Source organism: Tyto alba, unplaced genomic scaffold, assembly GCF_018691265.1.
Source record: "Tyto alba isolate M040663 unplaced genomic scaffold, T.alba_DEE_v4.0 Super-Scaffold_10, whole genome shotgun sequence".
NCBI lineage: Eukaryota > Metazoa > Chordata > Aves > Strigiformes > Tytonidae > Tyto > Tyto alba.
Genome location: NW_024881262.1, coordinates 29,321,716 through 29,343,250, shown reverse-complemented (window position 1 = coordinate 29,343,250; position 21,535 = coordinate 29,321,716). Strand labels below are relative to the sequence as shown.

The 21,535-nt window shown below is 48.4% G+C and overlaps 1 protein-coding gene across 2 annotated transcripts; it reads right to left on the bottom strand.

Moving 5' to 3' along the window:
* Window positions 1–2,232: 2,232 nt before the first annotated feature.
* On the bottom strand, window positions 2,233–21,434 carry THAP4 (THAP domain containing 4). 2 transcript variants are annotated; one of them, XM_042796085.1, is made up of 6 exons: window positions 21,033–21,434; window positions 19,027–20,183; window positions 10,136–10,295; window positions 7,225–7,334; window positions 5,794–5,897; window positions 2,233–2,580 (listed from the first exon to the last, which is right to left on the bottom strand). In XM_042796085.1, the coding sequence occupies exons 1-6, from the start codon at window positions 21,107–21,109 to the stop codon at window positions 2,461–2,463; spliced, it is 1,728 nt and encodes a 575-aa protein (XP_042652019.1). In that variant the 5' UTR covers window positions 21,110–21,434; the 3' UTR covers window positions 2,233–2,460. The 2 variants fall into 2 exon arrangements, with proteins under 2 accessions (XP_042652019.1, XP_009971434.2); XM_009973132.3 differs by lacking the exons at window positions 19,027–20,183; window positions 21,033–21,434 and adding an exon at window positions 16,084–16,280.
* Between the last annotated feature and the right edge of the window lie 101 nt (window positions 21,435–21,535).

The following is a 21,535-nucleotide window of genomic DNA, read 5'->3' as shown; positions in this document are numbered from 1 at the left end:
GGCATGGCCTGGGGCCTCTGACGAGCCCTCTGCAGCACAGGGGTGTGCAGGAGAGGGAGAGGAGAGTCTCCCCTAAACCTCCATCTCAGCCTCTTTCCTCGCCCTGGCCTTCAGGAGGGCAGGCACTGGCCCCTTCAGGGATCTGCTTGGAAGAGTCACCGGGGACTGTCCCTTCCCTTTCCCCTTCCCCTTCCCCTTCTCCTTCCCCTTCCCCTCCCAGAGGTGCATCCCCACAGGGGTGAGCAAAGCATCACGGAAGAAACCAGTAACGGCCCCTCTCCTCCAGTCCCAACACTGACATTCCTCCCCATCTGCCCGTTCTTGAGCCACATCCCACCCTCTCCCCCAGCTCCCAGGGCCGGACCCCTCCCGCTCCCCCAGTTCCGCAGCAGTGAGCAAACCAGCAGGGAAGAAACCAGTAAGGGCCCCTCTCAGCACCCCCAGTGCTTTTAGTGCAGAGGGGGCCCGGCTGCCCCGCTCGGAAGCGGAGCCGGGGGAGGCGGCGCGCATGGTCCCCCGAGCCCAGCTCTTCCTCCCGCGCCCTCCCCAGCCACCATGGGTCTTCACTGGTCTCTGGGCAGCAGCACCTGAGGCGGGCAGGGGACAACAAGTGCCAGCGGGGTGTCCGAGGGGACCCGAGCAGGTGGGGCAGGTGTCCCCCGCCGGTTCCTGCGCTGCTGCTGGGACTTGGTGCCCTTTGATGGGTGCTGCTGGACGTCCCGGGGGGGGACAGCGACCCTGTGGTGCCACCACAGGGCTCCCGCAGGCACCCCCGGGGCGTGCTCGCGGGAGCTCCCCCAGCCTCAGAGAGAGCCTGCGGTGCAAAGCTCACCTGGCAGCGTGCTTCACACCGCTGCCTTTGCTTAAGCCCCTTTCATGAAATCCTCAGTCTGGCTGGTGTGGCACAACTCCTTTGCAACCTCCCTTCAGATATTTATACATATACAGGTAAGATCTCCTGAGCTTTCTCTTCTCCGGGCTGAACAGTCCCATCTCTCTCTCTCTCTCTTTCGAGGGTGCACGTGCCCCATCATCCCCATCACTAGTGAAGATCAGGCCCCCCTGGGGCACGCCGCTGATGATCAGCCTCCAGCTAGGCTTCGTGCCCCTGGTCAGCACTCCCTACTTCAACCTTCAAAACCACTTCACCGATCAGAGACTAGTTGCAAAGTCCTGCCTCCCGCCAGCCTTCTGGTATCTCCAGAACTCTGAAAAAGTTTCTGTGCTGTCATTTATTAGCCCCATTTAGCATTTTCGTCATCAAATACAGGAGCTCAGGAATATAACATAAGATCTGTCAAATTGTTTGCCTCCTCCACTTTTGAGGAAAGTGCTGAAAGCGCCTGTTTGAATCATTTTGGGCTCCCTGCAGATACACTGAGGACACCACCACAAAGCTGAGCAAGCTTCCAGAGCAGACATTTCCAAAAACCACAAAGGTTTTAAATCCCTCGGGGTGAGGCGGGTCCTAGATCTCAAAGGAAGCTACAGGTACAAACCAGACCCCTCAGAGCCTCAGGCGAGTTCTCGCGCAAAGATGGTCAAGCTTGTGAGAAAGAAATGTCAGCACCAAGGCCTTCCCTAGAGCCACACACCCACCCCAGAAAGCCCTTGGAGACAGTCAACGGAGAAATGGAGGCAGAACCATCTCTCCTACCTCTGCTGTAGAGCAGCGGTCCAGGACCTTCGCCTCCCTCACTGCTGAGGGACTCGACAACAGATTTCATGAAAGTCAAAGGCTGCATCACGACTCTCAAGTTAGAAAAAAAAAGAATTGCCAAGATCGATCCCCACTGTTGGGATTCTCTTGCTGCCCACTGGCTCACAGTTGTCACCCAAACTCTTGTGATAAGCTGCACTGAGGCTGGGCAGAGCCTGGTCCTGACCTCCGGGCCTGCCCTGCCCTTTGAAATCAGTTGGACACCACCGTCAGGATCAGGTCCTGCAACAGCTCGCTCTGCCCCACAGCAGGGTGTAGGCACTGCCTCCAAATATTTAAGCAGAGTTTCATTAGGCAGGACCTGAAGTTCTCAGGGCCGGTCCCTGCAGTGCAAATCCTTTCCTGATCCTGCCACTTCTGCGATGTTATCCACGTGGCAGAGAAGGGTCCAGGAGGTTGGATCTGCAACCCACCACTTGCTAATGAACATGCATCAAAAAGCCCCTCTGTAAGCACTGCCAGAGCAGAGGGACATGCTGACCACTCTGCAATCACGCCCAAAGACACAGCCATAAAAATAGAAGCTTTTTATTTTTTTTTTTTTTTTTTTTTTTTTTTAATATACCATTACAGAAACATCTGAGTAACATTCTCAACAGGACGGGCAGCTCCGCGGCCCTGGGGGCAAGTGCAGGTGGCCAGCTCCAGGGTTTGCCATGCCGTGCTCCTGAGCTGCTGCTGCTCTCGGGGCATGGTGCCCCACTCCGCGCCCTCGGCGGGGAAACCCAGCCCTCCCAGCATCAGGGCGTCACCTTTTTGTAGGTGATGTGGAGGTGTTGAGTCATGGGCTGTGTAGTGGTTGCCATCGAGACAGTTTGTTCGAGTTTCCCATCAGAATTGAGCCTGAATTTTCTGGTAATCTAAAAGGGGCGTAAGAAAAGAAACAATGAAATCAAGCAAATAGCATCCACGGGCTGAATTCCTTACCTGCACTTTCTACCTTCCCTTTGCCATCCTTGTGTTTGCTGTCAAGGCACCACAGACGGAAGAAGATGCTCACTACAGCTGTATGAGTAAACAAGTTTTCTCTCCTAAAGAAGGCAGCCCTTTCCAAAATCCCAGCTCCAAGCCCCAAGACCATTATCCACAGAGCAACACAGTGTCCTGACACCAGCCTCAGCACAGACAGGCCAACATCCCTCCACCAGAAGAGCTGCTCCTGGCTGGTGGCTCAGGGAGATGCTCCGCGCTGATGTCATCCCCAAGGCAGCCTTCAAAACCACTTGGGACTCTGTGCAGGCCACCACACCGTGCTAGGGTAAGGCGCTGCTCATGCTACATGGGGGACTGGAGCCCGCCGAGCCTCGGCTGGCACCTGCAGCCAAGGTGGGGGTTCAGCTTCAGGGCAGGAGGGAAGAGCGCCGCTGGCCATCGAGAGGGCTCGACAGGCGACACCGTCCCCCATCCCTCCACCCAGGCAGGCTGCCAGTCCGACTGCGCTGCACCAAACCTCAGGAGAGGCAATTTGGGGGTGTCCTGTGGAGCCGGACCACTTAGGACCCGTACAAGCAGACACCTGAACCCAGGCTTCAGCACCTTCCAAACCGGAGGAGGGAGCAGCTGAGCATCCACAGTGTTCAACACAGGCTGTAGGTCTGCTCCGAGGTGTCGCTGAAATAAAGGAGATCCTTTTTGAACCTCAGCTCCTGTTCCAGAATAACGCCCTGGAGAGCACCACTCCAGCTGCCCAGCCCAGCAGGAGACCGGCCACAGAACCACGTGGATGACACCTGGGCACGGCAGCTCCCCGAGTGAGCGCTGCTGTAAGAAGGCAGCTTGGCACGGACCCTGCGCACCCAACACTTCAGCCCTCCGTGGGATTTCAGCCCAGATTCGCTCCGCATCGCCCAGAAGAGCTGCTTATACTGCCTGGTGGCCACTTGCTGCTTCCCATGCTGAACTCAACCCAGGGGGTGAACCGAAACAAATTCCTGGGGACAACAGGACAACCTGCAAGCACGATTAATTTGCAGTAACTTAAACCAGCCCCATTTAGAAATTCCTAAAACAGAAGCTTTTGTAAATGCATTTGTTCCCAGCGAAGGTCACTCAAGGGCATGTCCATGAGCTTGTCACCAGCCTGCGTAGTCTGAGACAGCATCCTCTGTTAACACATCCACTCCTACACCCGCAGTGTGTCCTTATGCCAATGTCCAACACATCCTCCTTCCGGGAAGTTACTGCCAGCTGAGAGCAGAGCCATGCAGGGCTGCAGAGGACGTGCTGCTGTCCTGCCATTCATGGGGGCAGCAGCAGGAACAGGGTCAGACACAAATAATGTTTTGAGTAATATGTACTGACCAGATGGGGCAGGAACAGGTCTTCTTACCTGAATTATGGCTCGGCCAAGCCACAGCCATCCCAAATCCCTTTTCCACGGGAACATAGCATTATGATGAAGTTTTCTCAAATTAGGCAACTACAGCAGCAGCACATGTGCCCTGCTCACAACACTTGCGGTCTCTTCATTTCCACGGGCAAGTTGCACTGTTCTTGGTGAAGAAGAAAACGCACTGGGAGCTGGTTACTTGCCGTTCCCTCTCATTCCACAACTCTCCTTCACCAGCAAGGACCTCCTGGATACTGTGACCAGTACACAGGCCTGAAATGACCTTAGGTGCCAGACAGGCATGGACCTTCAGCTCAGGAGGTTCCCTTTTACAGCCTTCAGCCAAATCCAGCCTTGGAGATCTCAACCAGTAAGACGCTCACTCACTTTCTGTTGCTTTCCCCCTCCGCTCCTGCCAGTCTATCTGCTCACATTTCAGGCAGTGACTCTTGAGAGCACGGTCCATTTTATTTAAATGTTTGAAATTAAGAGCTCCGCTGCCTTGGTGATATCCATAGTATTTAACAGCTTTATTTCTCCTGCTATAGAAAGGAGGCAATACAGCTCTTCTCGGAAAGGAGAAACCCAACAACTTAAAACATGCATCTGAAGGCAAGGGAGTTAGGACTGCCTTTCCAGACTTAGGACACTGTTTGTGTAGGTACATACAATTTTTGGCACGTCAGTGAATTTAGACAGCACACTTACGACACTGGCTGCACCTGCACAAACTTGTGCTCTAAGGTATCTATGGGTTGGTTTTATAGGACATAAAAACTAAGTTGCAAAATTAAACCTTAAAGTCCAGAATAAGACAATACTGTATTTGCTGCAATCAAAAGCGTCTTCTCTCCCAAGAGCCACATCTCACTTGTCACCCTTCAAAAACTGCAGTCACTTGGTTCACATGCTATCAGAGGAAACAGAACAGGCGCAAGAACATGCCAGGCTCTACTCTTCGTGAGAGCTTGTTCAACCTTGCTGTCCTGAGCTGCTAGTCAGCTGAGACAACTTCGTATGTGACAGCTAGGGTTCCAGCAGTGACCTCAGTGTGCCACACTAACTCCAGCAGTGCCACCTAACTCGTAGCTGGCTGTACCCCATCCAGCTGTGTCAACAACAAACCATCGCTAGGCAAAAAAAAAAAAAAAAAAGTCAAAAAACCAAGAATCAGTCAACCAAGACTGGAGCTGACAGCAAGTGCCAGCCATGCCAAGCAGCCACAGGTGGGAAAAGAGGCCACAGCAGCTTGTGAATGCCCTGAAAAGCAAGCAAATGAGATGTGCAAAGACAAGGTGGGGCTCCACTGAAAGGCAAGTGTTTCTAAAACATCCTGGTGAGGCCCAATACTGGACATACCTTATCTGTGCAGCCTCAAACTGTAATTAATCCAGAAGACCAGCATTAAGAAGTAACACCACTGTCATATGAGGATATTTAGACAAGACTCTCCTATTTTCTTCCCTAAGGACCTGCTACTGGCCACTACTAGAGACAGGATTCTGTGTTGGCTGGTCTGGTTCAGCACATCAGTTCTTATCTTAATGATCCCTCGGGATATTGCAATGTACAAAATATCTTCTGAAGGCTGTTACAGAAAGAATAAGCCAGGATTCCATGCAATATTTCCAAGAACTCCTGATGGCAATCTGTAATTAAAGAATGCAAATCAACCTATCCTCTCAACTAGATGCCTTCTGCAGCCAGCAATACTCTGCGAATTGCTCACCGTGTGTGCACTCACCTGCTCTACGTGGGGCTTCTTGGCAAAGGAGATCCTGGCTATGGAGTGAGAAGCTATAGACAGCTCTTGTCCATTCACCTCCCCTTCCTCCACCTCCACCAGACCTAGTGAGAAGCAAGGTCATATCTATTATTAGGCTACAAAGGTTAGTTAATGTCACAATTATTAGGCTATGTAATAGACCACCATTCCCCCTAAACAACGGGTTTTCTTCACCCCGCACATACTGACAACTGCAAATCCATGCAACCTCAGACATGTAATGCTGCTTAGAAAAATCTAGCCAGACAGACTTACTCAAACCGTGTGGGATGAGTATTGCTTTGCAACTGGCAGTCTTCCCTTCAGCACCTGTTCTGGAGTTTTAGATGCAAATATAAGCATCAAGTGGGTTTTAACACTTTTTCATGTACAATAATTTTGATGTGGTTCTCTCTTGCATTCAGTCCCTGTAAGGAGTGTAATGAGTACCAAGGCACTATGTCCAGACAGTGGGAGATTCTCCTGGTTTAGAAGCTAAGAAAGAAGACTGCACTGAGATTACTCTCCAAGATTGTTAAGGCAACAGCAGGAGAGGAGCTCCCCTGCTGCAGTGCTGAGGAGGCTCTTGGTAAGCGCGGCAGCCCGGGCAGGGTCTCTAACAGGGAACCTGCCATAGGGGTCACACCAAACCCTCCCGGGCGGAGAGGCTGCAAGTGGGGGGTTAAAACCACCACAGCCCCACCTTGCCAGGGCCACGAGCTCTACCCTGCACTGCAGAATCAAACGCAGCGAGCGCTGACATCGGCAGCAGCCGTTTCCGTGGGACCTTCAACCCGACCCCGCTTAGCAGGAGCAGCTGGCCCACTGTGACACCAGCAACAGGAGGAGAACTCCCCACCCAAGGCGTGCGCCTCTCTTCTTACCACGGGGTCAGCTGTGGCCAACCCACGGGAGCAGGGGGAATGTTCTTACCTGCACACATTCCCCCTGCCTCTCCACAGAAGAAGACTGGGATGCTATGAAGGCATCAAGAATGTCACTGGCCACTTAACAGCTGTCAACATTAAGGCCCAGAACGCAATTCTTGTTACAGAGGCAGGGGTTCTTTCAGTTTACAAAGCCAAGTCCGCGAATACCAACCTATCATTTAAGAAAACAATACCCCTCAAGTCTCCCGTGTGAGCAGTACTTCAACCTGCAGTCCTTTCCTGCCACAGAAAGCTAGAAAGCCACACTGTTTGGGCAAAGCCCCATAGCCAGTCCTAGAAACTCAGTGCTTTTGGCACAAGCTCATTTATTAATTTGTTTTCACTGTGCATTCACTGAACCCATAGTGAAAATAAATTAAATGCAACTGAGAGGTGCAATCATTTTCTGGAAAAGCAATGAAATGACACAGCAGGGCAAGGACCTCCTCTTTCCCCCAGGGTGGATATATCAGGTGTGTACCTGTGTTCTGGGCACTGATGAAGGCCACCTTATTAGTGTCAGGTTTGAGGCGGATGAATCCACATTCTCGGTGCATGGGCTTCTTGGTGTCCGGATGGAAGGCATTGAACCTGAGGAGAATACAAAAGGTGCTGTTTGTTCCACTGAAAATACAGTGTTTGGCCTGGTTTCATCTCAGAGGAAATGTTTTTTTATTTAACCACGTGATTGCCTGCAGTATTATTTGAAGAGTAAAAGACTGACAATGCTTCACAGCTGGGAGATGTAAACACGTCAAAATACAGTTACTTCTGAGGCACAGGTATTTCTTAGAGCTGGAGTTAGTTATTTAAGTTCAGGCTTCAGATTTTCCACAGCTCCTGGGTCTTTCTAGGAGCTAGCTCAAACTCCCTTAGGAAGTCAGACATTTCACAGATGCTGAAGCTATACTCTGTCTCAAATAAATATCTGGAACTACAATATCATCTTTACTTAGCTTTTAAACCTGGCAAGTTGGTGGGTTTTGTATATTACTTGCTGCAAGCAGTAACAGAGCTGACTTATTTCTCCCACCACCCTCTTAAAAAAAGAAAAAAGTTTAGCTCAGATTCTTATTTATTCTTCATGAGGCTTATGTTGGTCACCCATGTACATGTATCACATTAGTGTTACAGCAATCCTGAGTCTACACAGGTAACTGAATTAAACAGCAGCTTAAACACAATAGCAAGCTAGGTATCTATAAACTGCAGCAGACTATCCTATTGGTGTTTATTTTAGACTAACTTCTCTTTTCATACTGTTTTTCATAGAATTTCCCACTCTGCATCCTTCTACAGGAAAGGAGACAGAAGCAACCTAAATTTAGCTTCTGCTAAATCTGCACCCAGAACTCCCTCACGCGACAGCAGTTTCCACACACGCCTCTGCTGTGCAACCGGGATGAGTCTGCTGGAAACAGCCAACACCAGTCACCTTGGCCACCGTGACCCATCCTGGGACTGGGGATAGGCTGCATCGTCAGCTGTCACCCCAAGGGTAACAGGGCAAGTGTGCAAGAAGAGCTTGACCAAGGGGCTTGTCTAGGCACTGGCACATGGCAAGCTGGAGAGGTTATTTATTAAAGAAGCACTGAGAGTTGAAAAGTCCAGAGCAAGCATCTCCTATGTGAAGGAAAATATAATGAATCATGCAGAGCCAACATTTCCTAGAAGACCAGCAGCACAAGATGCAGCACATGGCACCCTACACAATGTACAAGAAACCTGTGGGCTTCAAAGACCTAGAGACAAGGAAGGGGGAAGCACAGCTAAGGCATGCAGTTAGGGAGAAGTCTGGGTGCTTCTGGCTCCCCAATGTCCTCTGGGTACAAACACACAAATTACTCCTCCTGCTTGGCTTTGTCACTATATAAAGGACGTCTCCTTTTAACCACGTGGTTATAGGAAGAACCAGGAATGACTTTATCAGTGGTGCAGAGCTGCATCCCTGCAAAGGAATGCCCTAGCATCTCAGCCTCTGTGCTCTGCAGCTAGTGAAGCCACGTACCCTACAGAGTCACACCTCATGGTGGGATTATCTAGAATCAGAGGAGCAAACTTAAATCAGGCTTCTTTCAGCGCTCAGAGTATTCAAGAGACACACAGACTGTCTTGTAAGAGTCAACTGGCACTGCTGCCTATTTTCCTGATGCTTCCCAGAGCTCACCAGCTCTGAGGTATATACCTCCTTGGCGCAAAAAAGGAGAAAAAAAAAAAAAAAACTACTCAAATCAGCAACTGTTCAAAAGTTGGAAAGGGAGGTCTAGTCAGAGCATGACTGTCAGAGGTTTGTTTCTTTTGGAAACTGGACTAAAAATGTCACGTGCTGAGCTGGCAGCTCTGTCACAGTGAACAGCACACACCAGGAACACGGGGCATTCACACAGTGTTGGCATCTTGTAATTATTCTTTTTTAACAAACTTTCCAACTCACCCCTCCCAAATGAATATTGTAACAGCACTGAATAGTTAGCGAAGATATCACTTCTCTTCCTCCAGATTTCTTCTTGATTATTCTTAGAACAATTACTTGCAGCCAAAGCAGTTAAGCTAAGTGCCTCCTATCCCATATAATTCATTAAATACTAATTTTTCTCACATTTTCAGTGGTGAAGACTGAGGACCACGGTTTAAAATGGACAAACTTGACAGCTATGCCACAGCTCCTTCATTTATTTTATCTGTAAGTGGGAGTTTCACAAAGCAGAATGATAGCAGTTGTAACGCTATTACCTGAAGATTCATTTCTAACTAGACAGCTACCGCCAGCAAGAAGAAGAGTGGGGTTTTTTTCTGGTCACGAGGACAATTCATCTTTTGGCTAACATATGCACCCAGTGCACGTCATGCTGAAGTGAAAGGATCACTGGTCTTTCAAAGGCTGGCATGGAATTTGCACAAACAGTGATGTCCATGCTGGGGCCATTTTCAGTATCTTGTTACTCTCACTATTCTAAGCTACAGTCGCGTTTGCAGCACCCTGAGTTACTTCTCACTATGTAACCGGGGAGAGTGGTGGGCTACAAGAACTGTACACTGCCCCACGGCCACAGTCCTGATCCTGTACATGTGTGCTTCTACACGGGCTCACGGGCGTGAACTCACTTTTGAAAAGCTCTGTAGAAGTGCACTGTACTCTTGGGCTAGTGATTCTTCAATGACTGCAGTTGTGCAGCTCTGAGGATGTTGCAACAGCATGCCAATTAAGAACGAGGCTTAAAGGAAAATGAAAGTCACACCATGCAGTCACATAGCATTACGTGGTCTCATTTGGTAGGTGAAAATTTGTTTACTTTGCCAATGGAAAAGAAACATAACCAGCAAATCTCACTGAAGCCATGCCTGCTCCGATCCAAAAGCTGCTGCCAACATAGATAAACCCCCAGACTTACGAGAAGTTGAGCATGGGCTGCCCCACGTGAGAGATGTGCACTTCTTCCAGGTACTGGAAGGGCTTCATTGTAGGGAAGGTGCCATCTCCTGGCGGGTCTGAGAGCCAGGTGCCCAGCATCCAGGACAGGGGTTCCATCACAGGATTCAGCTGGGGAGTCTCTGTGGAAGAAGAACGAATGAAGAAAGAAAGAAAATTCAGGGATTTGTGCTCTGCAGCTTGCTGTGAGCCACTTACAGCTGGGTGGAGGTGAACACAAAACACCTCGGAAATGGTCCAACGCCACAGTAAGGCTTTTCTCTAGAGCAGCGTCAGCTCCAAGGTGCAAGGGGAGACAGGGAACAATGAACAGTCAGAGAAAGTAGGTCTGTTTTCAAACTTGCTCTTAGCCTTACACAGAGCACTCTTCCAGGTGGTACATTTCTGACTCCTCCCTGTAGCTTGATCTGAAGGGAAAGCTCCCTCTCATCCACATGCAAGGAAGGAGAAGACTGAAATCTCAGCATAAAGAATTATCCCTAAATGATCATTAAATCTCTAATGCTCTGGACTAGTTTTTCTCAAGCACTATGTACATACCATTCCTGTTTATCTTGAAGACCGAGGAAATGAGTCCTCACTTCAGAGAAAAAAGAAAATCAGGCTGCATAAATATTCAAGATCAAAGTTTGGCTGCAATTTTTTTTAAGACGTTAACAATGACCTGCACTCGTATAAAGAGACAGGGATCATTCAGAAGTTGTTCCACTTAGACTTTGGACTAAGGCTAAGCGAAACATTTTTAAAAGACTAGGGTGCCTGCAAGTTGAAGTGTAAATGGAAGAGAAAGCTACTTCCCCCTTTGTCATTGCATTTATTAAGAAGCAACCAAGGCCTTTTTCCTAGAGTTAAAACTTCTTTAACGAATCATTTTAGAAGAACTTTAATATACAACAGTTTTGCACTTTGCTGTGATTTCAGAGCATGTGACCTGAAAAAAAAAAAAAAAAATCTCCGAGAAATGGAGACAGACAACTTAAAGCTACACAAACAGCAAAGCAAAGCCATTGAGACGGTGTAAGCAGGGAAAGTGATACAGCACCCACACGATCTCAGGAAAGAGCAATACCAATAGAAATGAGATGCCCACTACTCTAAATTAGCCATGTTATGCAGACAAGTATGACTGAGGTATACTTTAAGCATGTCCTCCTCCCACTCATGTGATAAATGACTCAGACAGGCAAGGTGGGAGTTGAAGGGGGTTGTTTACCACACCTAGTGATATCACCTAACACAAGAACAATCTACCTGTTCACCTGGTCTAAAAGGCATGGACTCAGCCGCATGGAGAAATTATGACCTAAAAAGGTGATGCTGTGGGTAAAAATTTGCCTGATCAGTCCAAGTTTCACTGTGCTCAGTCCCAAATGTCAGGCTAAAAACAATGAGTGAGGAAGAAGAAAGGAGGGTCCATACTTGGAATGCCAAAGAAGGGGGAACAGAAACTTTTCCAGGTAAAAGAGAGTTACCACTTTTGTTACTTATTCTTCCACAGACAGCAGGCTTAGAAAGCCAGCCAGCATGCCAACAAGATGCTGCTAATCACTCTTCTTTATCCTAAAGTATTTTGCAAGCGAAGCAACATGAGAAAACATGAGCACTCACTATGAAATAGGTGATAAAAACCTATGGCCAGCCTTTGCAGAGACCATCCTGCCAGCCTGTGCATTCCCCACCAGCTTACCAAGGTGGTGACTGTGGGAAGGGGTTCCTACAGTCCATACAGTGGTGGTAGTGTACTGGACAGTATTTCACTGCACTTACCTTCCACCTGTACTGTGAGCAACCAAAGCAACAGAACATTATTTTCCAGTGCAAAGACCTTAACACAGCGATGACTGATAACAAAAGTCCAAAATTATTGCTACAAGAAACCCCATACTTCTACACTGCTTCTTAGTTTCCATTTCTACTTTCCTGTTGAGGGCAATCGGTTTTGCGAGTAAGGAGAGTATCGCTACCCCATCCAATTGATATTTGCCTTGCACTTGCTATTGCATACACACCGCATCACTTTACAAGCTTTTTGCAGACTCAAACTCCCACTGTGGAAGGGAAGAGCAAAGCTCTGGGAAGGCTAGAAGAGATGGCAACCTGGGCAGCTGCTGCCCTCTCCTGGGTCAGGACGCGGCAACAAAGCCTGAGAGCTTGATGCTTCCTCTCACAGAGTGCTGGTAATAGGGCACTTCATTTTCTTCCGCTTATCAACCTTGCAGCATTTCAGGAAAAAGCATCAAAATGACAGATGAAAGAAACGGCTTTAGACATTTCCATTCTTTAGACTCTGTCATAAACCAAGAGAAGCCAACCAATCATTTCCAGCACCCACAGCTTGACCCCATTGCTTTGCTGGGCAGTGTCCAGCCTGGCTGGAGGTGCTTGACCGGGCAAGCTAGTCTCACTTCTAAAGATCTGGACTTCTAGCCAGCTGAAAAGCAAAGATGTAACTGTATATCCTGAAGTCTACAGCATCTGGGCAAACAACACACCCAAGTGACCATTATTACTTTTCCAAACTACCCGGATGGCAGCAAAGCCATCGTGATTTTTTTAGTTTTTATGTTGCTTGAAAAAGCAAAGAGCAACAGAAGTGCTGGTGGGAACAAGGACCAGAGACTCAGTGAAAAGCAGATGAGTAAACACATCCTGATCGTATTCTATGCAGTGTTCTTCTTACCTTTGGTACTGGTCTCTGACTAGTGAGTGGACCAGGTTCTTTTTTCTCTCTGGCAGCCTTCTGTGCCAGAGGACTATGCTGAGAGAGTTGAAAAGCAAAAGTGGGGAGGCAGACAGGAAAGAGGCTGAGTCCATCAGAAAAATAAAAGTGGTAATTTGAAAAGAAATTTGCTTCTTATGTTGTGGTTGGGATGGGTAAATACAAGACTACTGTAGCAACAAAAAGTTTAGAAAGGAAAGTACCTTTGTCTGCTGAGATGCTTTGCTCCAAACAACAGGTTTACAGATGCTGTCGCTGCTGAGAGGAATTTCACTGATGAAGGAGCAAGTACTTCCCTTTTTAAAGATCTAAACTGTTGGTGCATCACTTTTACAAACAACCTGCTACTGCGGCTTAAAAAGTAAGTGTGTGACAATATCAAGAATACTAACCACGTCTGAGAATTTGTAGTGCAAGAGACACTGGCCACCCCTCTGCATGTTTAAAGCTTCAGAATCAGATGGGGTCCTCAATGCTGGTTCTCTTGCATCCACATGCAGAATTTCTCTTTTACCTAATAAACAGGGAAGCTCACTCTACAGCCTCTTTCTTGGCAAGGACATTCCTGGAGTCACTTTCCCCTACCAGATGATACACTTTCTCAATGCCGTTAGGGACCCAGCATCTTTGAGACCTCCAGCTCCTCCACAAAATCCAACTGAAATCAGCCATGACGCTCACACCTTGCAACAGCTTGGGAGATAAAAAAAGACAGGCACGTAAGCAACCTGATCACCTAGATCTCTTTTCTTCAGGAAACCACTTGGGCCAAAATTGCCGCGCCCAGGTCCTGGGCACACAAGTCAGCTCCGCTTCACCATCTGACCCCACCTCATTCCTCCAAACTCACAGATGGACTGTTTCCACATCTTTCCCATTCACAGAGGGTTTGGAAGTCAAATCCCTCCCTGTGCTGTTACAATGTCAGCCTGTAACTGACTGTCCACGCTGTGCAGCAGGAGACAGCGCACTCACTCTCCCTGCCCTGAGACAAACCAGACAAAGCGGCTGGACAACCCCCTCAGGCCATGTCTACACAGGCTTCAGCCAGCGTGGCTCTCAAGTGGGATCCCTGGCACAGAAAGCTATGCTGGAACAAATTCCAACACAGCTTTATCAGCAAAACTGTGGCCTGAGCAGCCAGCTGGTTGCTAACAAGGCAGCTAACCTACTTCCCCTAAGCTGGGGAATACTTGCTGCAGGAAACTTAACCAAAAAAAAAAAAAAAAAAAAGAACCAAACAAACCGAACAACCCAAAACCAAACAACACAAAACAACAAAAAACAACAAAGAAAAACAAAACCAAAACCCCAAACAAAAAATAAACCAACTCACGAGGCACCTTCAGTCTTCAAAGTGCAGGGTCTACAGCAAGAGCTGGGCTCATTCCTGCAGCCCTTTCTTCAGCCGAGTCAGTTACTGGATTTAAATCATCGAGGTTCTGGCTCATTTTCTTTCATCTGTCACACTTTTACCATATTTAAGTATAGAAGGTGGCTTTATACTCTGCTGCCCTTCCAAGTGTTGCACCTCTTTACGCACTTTGATGATGCTCCCCCCATAAACCCGTAAAGCATTCCTAGCACTGACATGCTCTAGCTCCATCTCTGCTCTAAAAGCTGGGAATGTGGTTATATTCACAAATTTTCATCCTATGGCCTTAGCAATTAATTTCATGACCAAGCCCCAGTGTGCTCTTGCCTCTGTGGTAAAATGCTCTGGTGCCTATAGTCACTGAGTTCTCCTGCACTACAAAATACAGAGAAAACACTTTTAAAATTATACACTATTATGAGAAACCTGAACATCCTACCTGAGCTTACCTCAATATGTTTTACTTTCTCTCAAGTTTTCCTTAGTTTGTATTTTCATTGCTTCCTAGCTGCAAGCTGGTTTTGTGTTGTGAGTCATTGCCGACTCAATGCAGAATTAAATGCTTAATGCACAAGCTGTTCAGGCCATTAGAGAAAAAAAAAAAAAAACAAAAAAAAAAAAAAAAACAACCAAACCCAGCAAAACACTAGAAAAGACAAGACCATCCCACTGGGGAAAAAAAAAAAGGCAACAGAAGAGCAAAACATCTTATTTCCCCCCTTCCAACTGCCTTTCTCCCCATGGGAGTGGTGAAAGAGCCATCTCCCTGATCAATCAAGTCCCAGAACTGGTCGGTGCCTGCACAGCAGTTGTTCCCATGTGGAGCATGAGGCAGCCCAGCTCCCACTCGCTGCAGGGCCGCATGTGCTCGGGCTGTAGGTGCTGTGAAGTCTCACCTAGCCTCTCACACGATGCCTTCTGCCACAGATTCAGCCTCACTCTTAACCTATGCACACATATTCCTGCTCCTTATCTCGCTCTTAGCTTTACACCCCCTTGTTCTTTGTAACACCTGCTTACTCTATTGACCAAGCCTTCTATCCTGGCCCTTCCCATCCCAGACAAGGCAGGGGAAAAAAAAAAAAAAAAAAAAAAAAAAAATCACAAGCAGCACCCACTATCTCAGAATAAAAGCATTTTTCTTCCAAAATCTAGCTCCAACTGAACATGCAGATGCCAGGTTAGCAGTTCCTGCCCTGATTGAGCCAATTTTTCTGACAGCATATCCCTACAATCCATTGAAAGGGTTTCATTTTCGAGCTAAACTCGACAGGGACCCACTGCTGTTCAAGTCCCGCTCAGATGAAAGTACAGCATCTCACATCCTTGTACAACCCCACTTCTCACTGCCACTGAGGAACACGGTTTTGCTATCTGTCTTCTGCAACATGAACAAAACCCTGTTGCCACCTTGATGAGAAACACCACCTCAGGCCCGACAGAGCAGGCATCAGGACTCCATCTCAGCACAAACCCAGATATTTAATATGCAAGCCCTTCTGCTTGTCCTCAAAGTTCATCAGCTACACTTCATTCACATGTAAAAAGTATTACAAACAACCTAATTTCTATGCTGGCTTTATACATATATTTAAGGACAAATGTTAGCTGGAAGGAAATGCAGTTTCCTAGAGATTCCTAGCAAAATTTTAACCATTTTTCATGTGGACTCATTTTGCAAACTCTTCTGCCTTTAATATGACCTTCATGAAAGCAGACATGCAGCGTGGAAGAGGCTCCACATATGCCCAAGTGGCTGAATTCTAAAAGCTTTACCTCTCTGATAAAGAGACACTTCAATCCCATGGAATCATACCTGCGTTTGCTCCATTGCCAGCCATAGTTTGCAGAATTATTTTTCTACTGCTTGGTCTAGCTCACTAACCACCTTTGCTCCCCAGAAAGTGTTTTGCGCAGGGTTGGTAAGATGGCTATATGGGAAGTGAGCTCATGAGTAAGTAAAACAGTTATCCCAGTGCCTGCTGGGAGATGTAGTTTTACAAAAGGACCAAACTAGAGCATGTTAAAAGGACACAATCTTGTGAAAGGAGCATCTCAGATCTCCTGTCTGTGCTAGCACTGGGGGAGTATGATACAACAGAGCTGCAAAACCTTCAACCTGAACAAGATGGTCAGCCAGGACTTGTGTACCAGAGGACAGGGCTGTTAGAGTAGTCTCCCCTTCCCCAGAACACTGAATCTGTATTTGCTGGTTGGCTCTCCCTAATTTCTCTGTTGTTCTTCAGGAGATGCATCGTTCTGCCTGGTGCACCATTCCTAACCGCGCTCTGCTGGAGTATTCCTCAACCTCTGGTCCATGGACATCAGAAGTGGCCCACGAAACAGAAGGAAACATTTTCCTACCAGACAAGCAAGCGAATTCAAAGCTTAGATGGAAAAGGTCACCGTGGCAGCTGTGCAGGAAACAGCCCACGGCTCCTCCTAAAACCAGTTAGTCAATCCCTCTGTCAAGACAGGTTGGGAAACACTGCTTGAGTGCACGGTGACAGATAGAGCACGCTGTGAGCCACACTCGCCCAGACTGAGTCACCAATCCTCAAATGTGGCTGGCAGGGACTGAGTGCGCAGCAGCTCTGCAGAAACCTGCTCTTTCCAGCCGGCTGTAGTTTGGATACAGCCAGCAGATATTCCCCTGTCTCACTGGAGGGAAGTATCGGTTGAGAATGAGTACCAAAATGAAGGCCTGCTTAATGGGTGTGGGCTTAAAGCTCATTTTTCTGCTCACAATTTTGTGGAAGCGGCTGAACGTCGGGCAGCAGCAAAGAGGTCCTGCAGCCTGTGGAGTTGGGATGCAGACGTGTAACAACCTGCAGGGTCAGTCCAGTCGGTAACTTTACTTACACTCCCCACCTCTAAGGCACTGCCTTTAGAAGAAAAAAAAACATGAAGGCTCAGGTTCACAGCTAATAACATCACCTCAACTACACATCAGATGATTAGGACAACTGAAACGTAGCTACTAACAAAGACTATAATTATTATTAACTTGTTACCTGACTGTATTTTTATAAATACCAAAAAGCCTTTCTTCAATTCAGCTCTGTATTACAGTAAAACTTAGTGTTGAGGCATAAACCGGACTCTGCCCAGCAGCTGCACTTAATCACGTATTTTGACTACCACAAACTATTACTGTGAGCACACAAAAAACAATGCAAGGCAGAAGAGCACCCAGATTAAGTTAAAAAAGAAAATAAAAAAAAAAGCCAGCCACCAACAAACCCTTTGAAGTCACCAGCCAAAGGGTTCCACAAGAACTTCCCATCGCACCAAGCTACAATCTCCAAAATGGTTCATTTTTGCATATTGATGTCCACTTTTGTTGATAAGATAGCAGAACAGGTAATGAGTTGGTCAATTCATTAAAAAAAAAATAAAAAAATAAAAAACTTCAAAAAATAAATATGTAATTCTTATGTTCTTAGAGAAGATATTCTTAATATATAATTCTCACTTTCTCAAAGACATATGTATAAGAACATCCGACTCAGGAAAGTAAAGAAATATCATAGTGCTTACTAGAATAAATAAAAACATCCTTCAGGACACTATTTTTGCAATTAGTATCTCATTGAAGGTATTCCAACAACACTAGACACCCTTTTTTCATACACAGATATATATATATAATATACACACACACACATATATATATATATATATATGAATGAATGACAATTATGGAACCCTAAATTGTATTTACTTTTTTTCTTTAGTTTGACACCCAAACAATACAAGAATATAGACCAGAAGGTACAAATACGACTATGTTGATTTCCCATGGGGAAACAAAATTCTTTTCCACCCTCTACCCAAATCAAAGTGTGATTTTTCCTATACTTTGGAAAATTAAAAACACGTGGGAAAAGTACCGTTGGGTATCAACCTTCAAGAATTTTGTTGGGGTTTATTTTCTTGCACCTGAGTGAGGAAGTAGGCCATGCTATAATAGTCTGGAGAACGTGTCTGCCTATGCCAGTATCACGTTTCTGACCACCTCTAATACTACGTGGCTTTGGAAGAAGCTCTGAGGTTTCTTCTCCTAAAGGAGAGATGTGAGAATTACCATCAGGGGATACCTAACTATCCACGGGTGACTTCTGCTTCAAGACAGTCCCAAGTCGTGCATCCTTCACAATACAACCCAACATCATCTTAGCAGCCCCACAAACATCAAACATCATTAGATGCTCCTAAACATTAGTATATTTGATACCTCACTTATATTTCATATATTCCAAGTACTGAATACAGCATATGAAATTCAAGATCAGGAGTACTTCTTACATCACTTGAGAAGACTACAACAGCTTTCCCAGATACCTTCTGTCCATGACAGCTCATTCACACACACAAAAAATTCACAGTCCAAAGGAAGGCAAATCCTAAGAGGTGCTACTGAGTCACAAGCAAGTTAAAATAATCCAGGGAGGAAAAAAAAAATTAAAAAAAAAAAAAAAATCAAGAGGGTCCTGCAACACCACGACCTAACTTCCCATTCCACACCAGGAATCGTCTAGGAAATTTTTGGGGTATAAGAAACAGCTCGTGTGCCCAAAAACCTAATTCTTTCACCGCTATCCGTTGGTCTACCACAAGCTGCTACTTCTCCTCCCAAAAAAGCACCTTTCTCTTACCTTTTACCTATCACACCTTTACGACCACTAACTTAAACAGCCTCTTATTGCTAAGAAAATGGTGAATTCTGCCTCAGCGCAAAGCCACTGGGAATACTGACCACAGTCCTGGGATAGCAGGCTGTTCAAGTAAGGGAAACTGATCCTCTTCAGCTCATCTAGCTTCTCCTTCAACTTCCTGACTTGACTGTCAGAGCGACTGATCCTCTGCCTCAAAAGTTTCAACTCTCCATTCTTCTTTTCCACCTGCTCACGCAAGCAGCACACCTGACTTTTGCTTTGCCTGGAGGAGAAACAGTACGAGTGGAGGGAGTCGATGAGCTTGCAAGCTCCCGAGGCCGACATGATGACCTCGTTGATTGACATGGGGTTGGCATCTGTGTCACCCTTCTGCCCCACCACAGCCTCAGCGGCAGGCTGAGGGGTAAGGTCTGCTGGGGATGCTGACAAACCCTGGGAAGGTTTCTGAGGGGTCGCAGTGAGGGATGAAGTAGGGGAACCTTCTGCTACGGCCTTACTGTGTCCCGTAAGATGGCTGCTGCAGCTTGCTTCCACATCTCTCTTTGGCCTTTTCCTTTCTAGCTGTTCTTTTGGGAAAGACGGCCTCTCTCTGGTGTGCTTAGAGGAAAAGCTGTAAGAATGAAGGGAGCCAATAAACTTGCAAGCACCAGGGGCAGGAGGCGTGAAGTCATCGACCGATACACCACTTCTGTCAGCTACCCAGCTCCCCGTCCAGGTGCCTTCAGGACAGTCCTCTACAGAAGATCTCTCAGGCTTTTTCTGAGGTCCAGGCTTTGCAACCAAATTATCACCTAACGTCCTTCTCCGAGGGCCATCCAGCTGGCTGTGGAGGTTCTCTTCCTCCTCGGACATTGATCCGGTTTCTGCCTGCAAAGTTGCCTCCTCCATCTCTCTCGTCCCTTGCATCACCATGAAGTCCTGGCCAGACGACAAGGTCCTCTGAACTACCTCACAGCCTCCTTCCCTTGGGTCTTCTCCATCCTGCAGTGGCACCTGGCTTGCTATTTTTCTTCTGCTTCTGACATAATCCAGGTTGTCGTGTTTTTTCTCTGCAAGTTGGAAAATAGTAGGGACAGCAGTGGGCTTCAGCAACCGGTGCTGGTCTTCCAGCCGCTTAGAAAAACTGTCTTTGGTGAAGTGCTCGCTGCAAAGAAATGAATACTTGGTGGGGGTCCAGTTGTCTCTCTGAACAGCTTTTAGCCACTGAATCAGGCGCTTTGAATCCTTCAGAGGGAATCTAAAAAAAAAAAAAAAAAAAAATCCCAGACAGAAACCATGAAAAAATAAGTTGCATTTTGGAGATGAGAAGAGTCGGTACACTTAGGTTTAGGAAATTCTCCTGAAAGCTGTATTCTAACAGGCTACACTCATTCGAGGATTATTTTACTTCGGGCCGAAACACTCGCTACCTGTTCCCTCCTTTAACTGCTCTGTTTCACAAGCAGCACAGAACTAAAAAGCGCCGTTTCCCCTTTCATCAGCAACTGACCCATTACTCAGCTGCCCATCTACCCTAGGACGAGGGCAGCAGCCTGTCCGCCAGCACCGAGGATGCCACAAACACCAAAACACGCCAGCTCGGCCACCACACTGCCCACCCCGCTGCCTCCGTAACCCCGCTGGTTTACGCCGGGTACATTCGGTAAGGTGTAAAGGTGCCGGGACTGGGAAAAACAGACCCCGAGTAGTTGAAGGAGGTGCCTTTTTCCCAATGGGCTCGCACCGGGCGCTTGAGACAACCACCTTCCCCCGGGGACTCACCGACGGCAGCATCCCCAGCGAGGCCTCGGCGGCCGGGGGACGGGCCGAGCCGGGAACCTGGGGCCGAGGCCCCGCGGGGGGGAGCTCCCCGCCGCCAAGCCGATCCCCCCCCCCCCCCCCGGCGTTAAGGACCCCCAAGCCGGTCCCTAGCACGGAGGAAAACAAAGGGGCGGCCGCTGCCACTCGGGGAGCGGGGGAGCATGCAGCCGCCCCCCCCCCCCCAGCCCGGCGGCCAGGCCGGTGCGGAGCCGAGGGAGGCCCGTCCGCAGCACCTGCGGAGGGCCGGGGGCGGCGGGGCTGAAGCGGGCCAGGCGCCCGCCCTTACCTGTGGAAGGAGACGGCGCCCCGGTGCGCCTTCCCCTGCCGGTTGGAGCAGTTGGCGGCGGCGCAGCAAATCACCATCTCCGGCCGCCGCCGCCGCCGGCCGGGCCCGCCCCGGCCCCCGCCCGCCGGCCCGGGCCGCCGCCAAGCCGTACAGCAAGATGGCGGAGCCAGGTCACCCCGGCCGCCCCTCCGCCGCTGGGGAAGGGGTTTCTGTACGGCACGCCGTCAGCCAAGATGGCGGCTGCCACACGGCCGCCGCCATTTTGGCCGGGGCGCCGCCGTACAAGCGCCGGTGCTGCGGGGAGGGTGGGGAAGGAGGGACGATAGCAAGCGGCGCCGCGGGACGGCCGCCTCACAGCGAACCGCTCGGGCCGCGGCGGCCCAGCTGTCAAAGGCGTCTCCGGGAGGGGGGTGGGCTACCCTCCTGGCGTAAGAGAGGCGGGGCTCAGCCAGCTCCGTACAACACGATGGCCGCGCCCGTATGGTGGGACTTCCCAGCGCGTA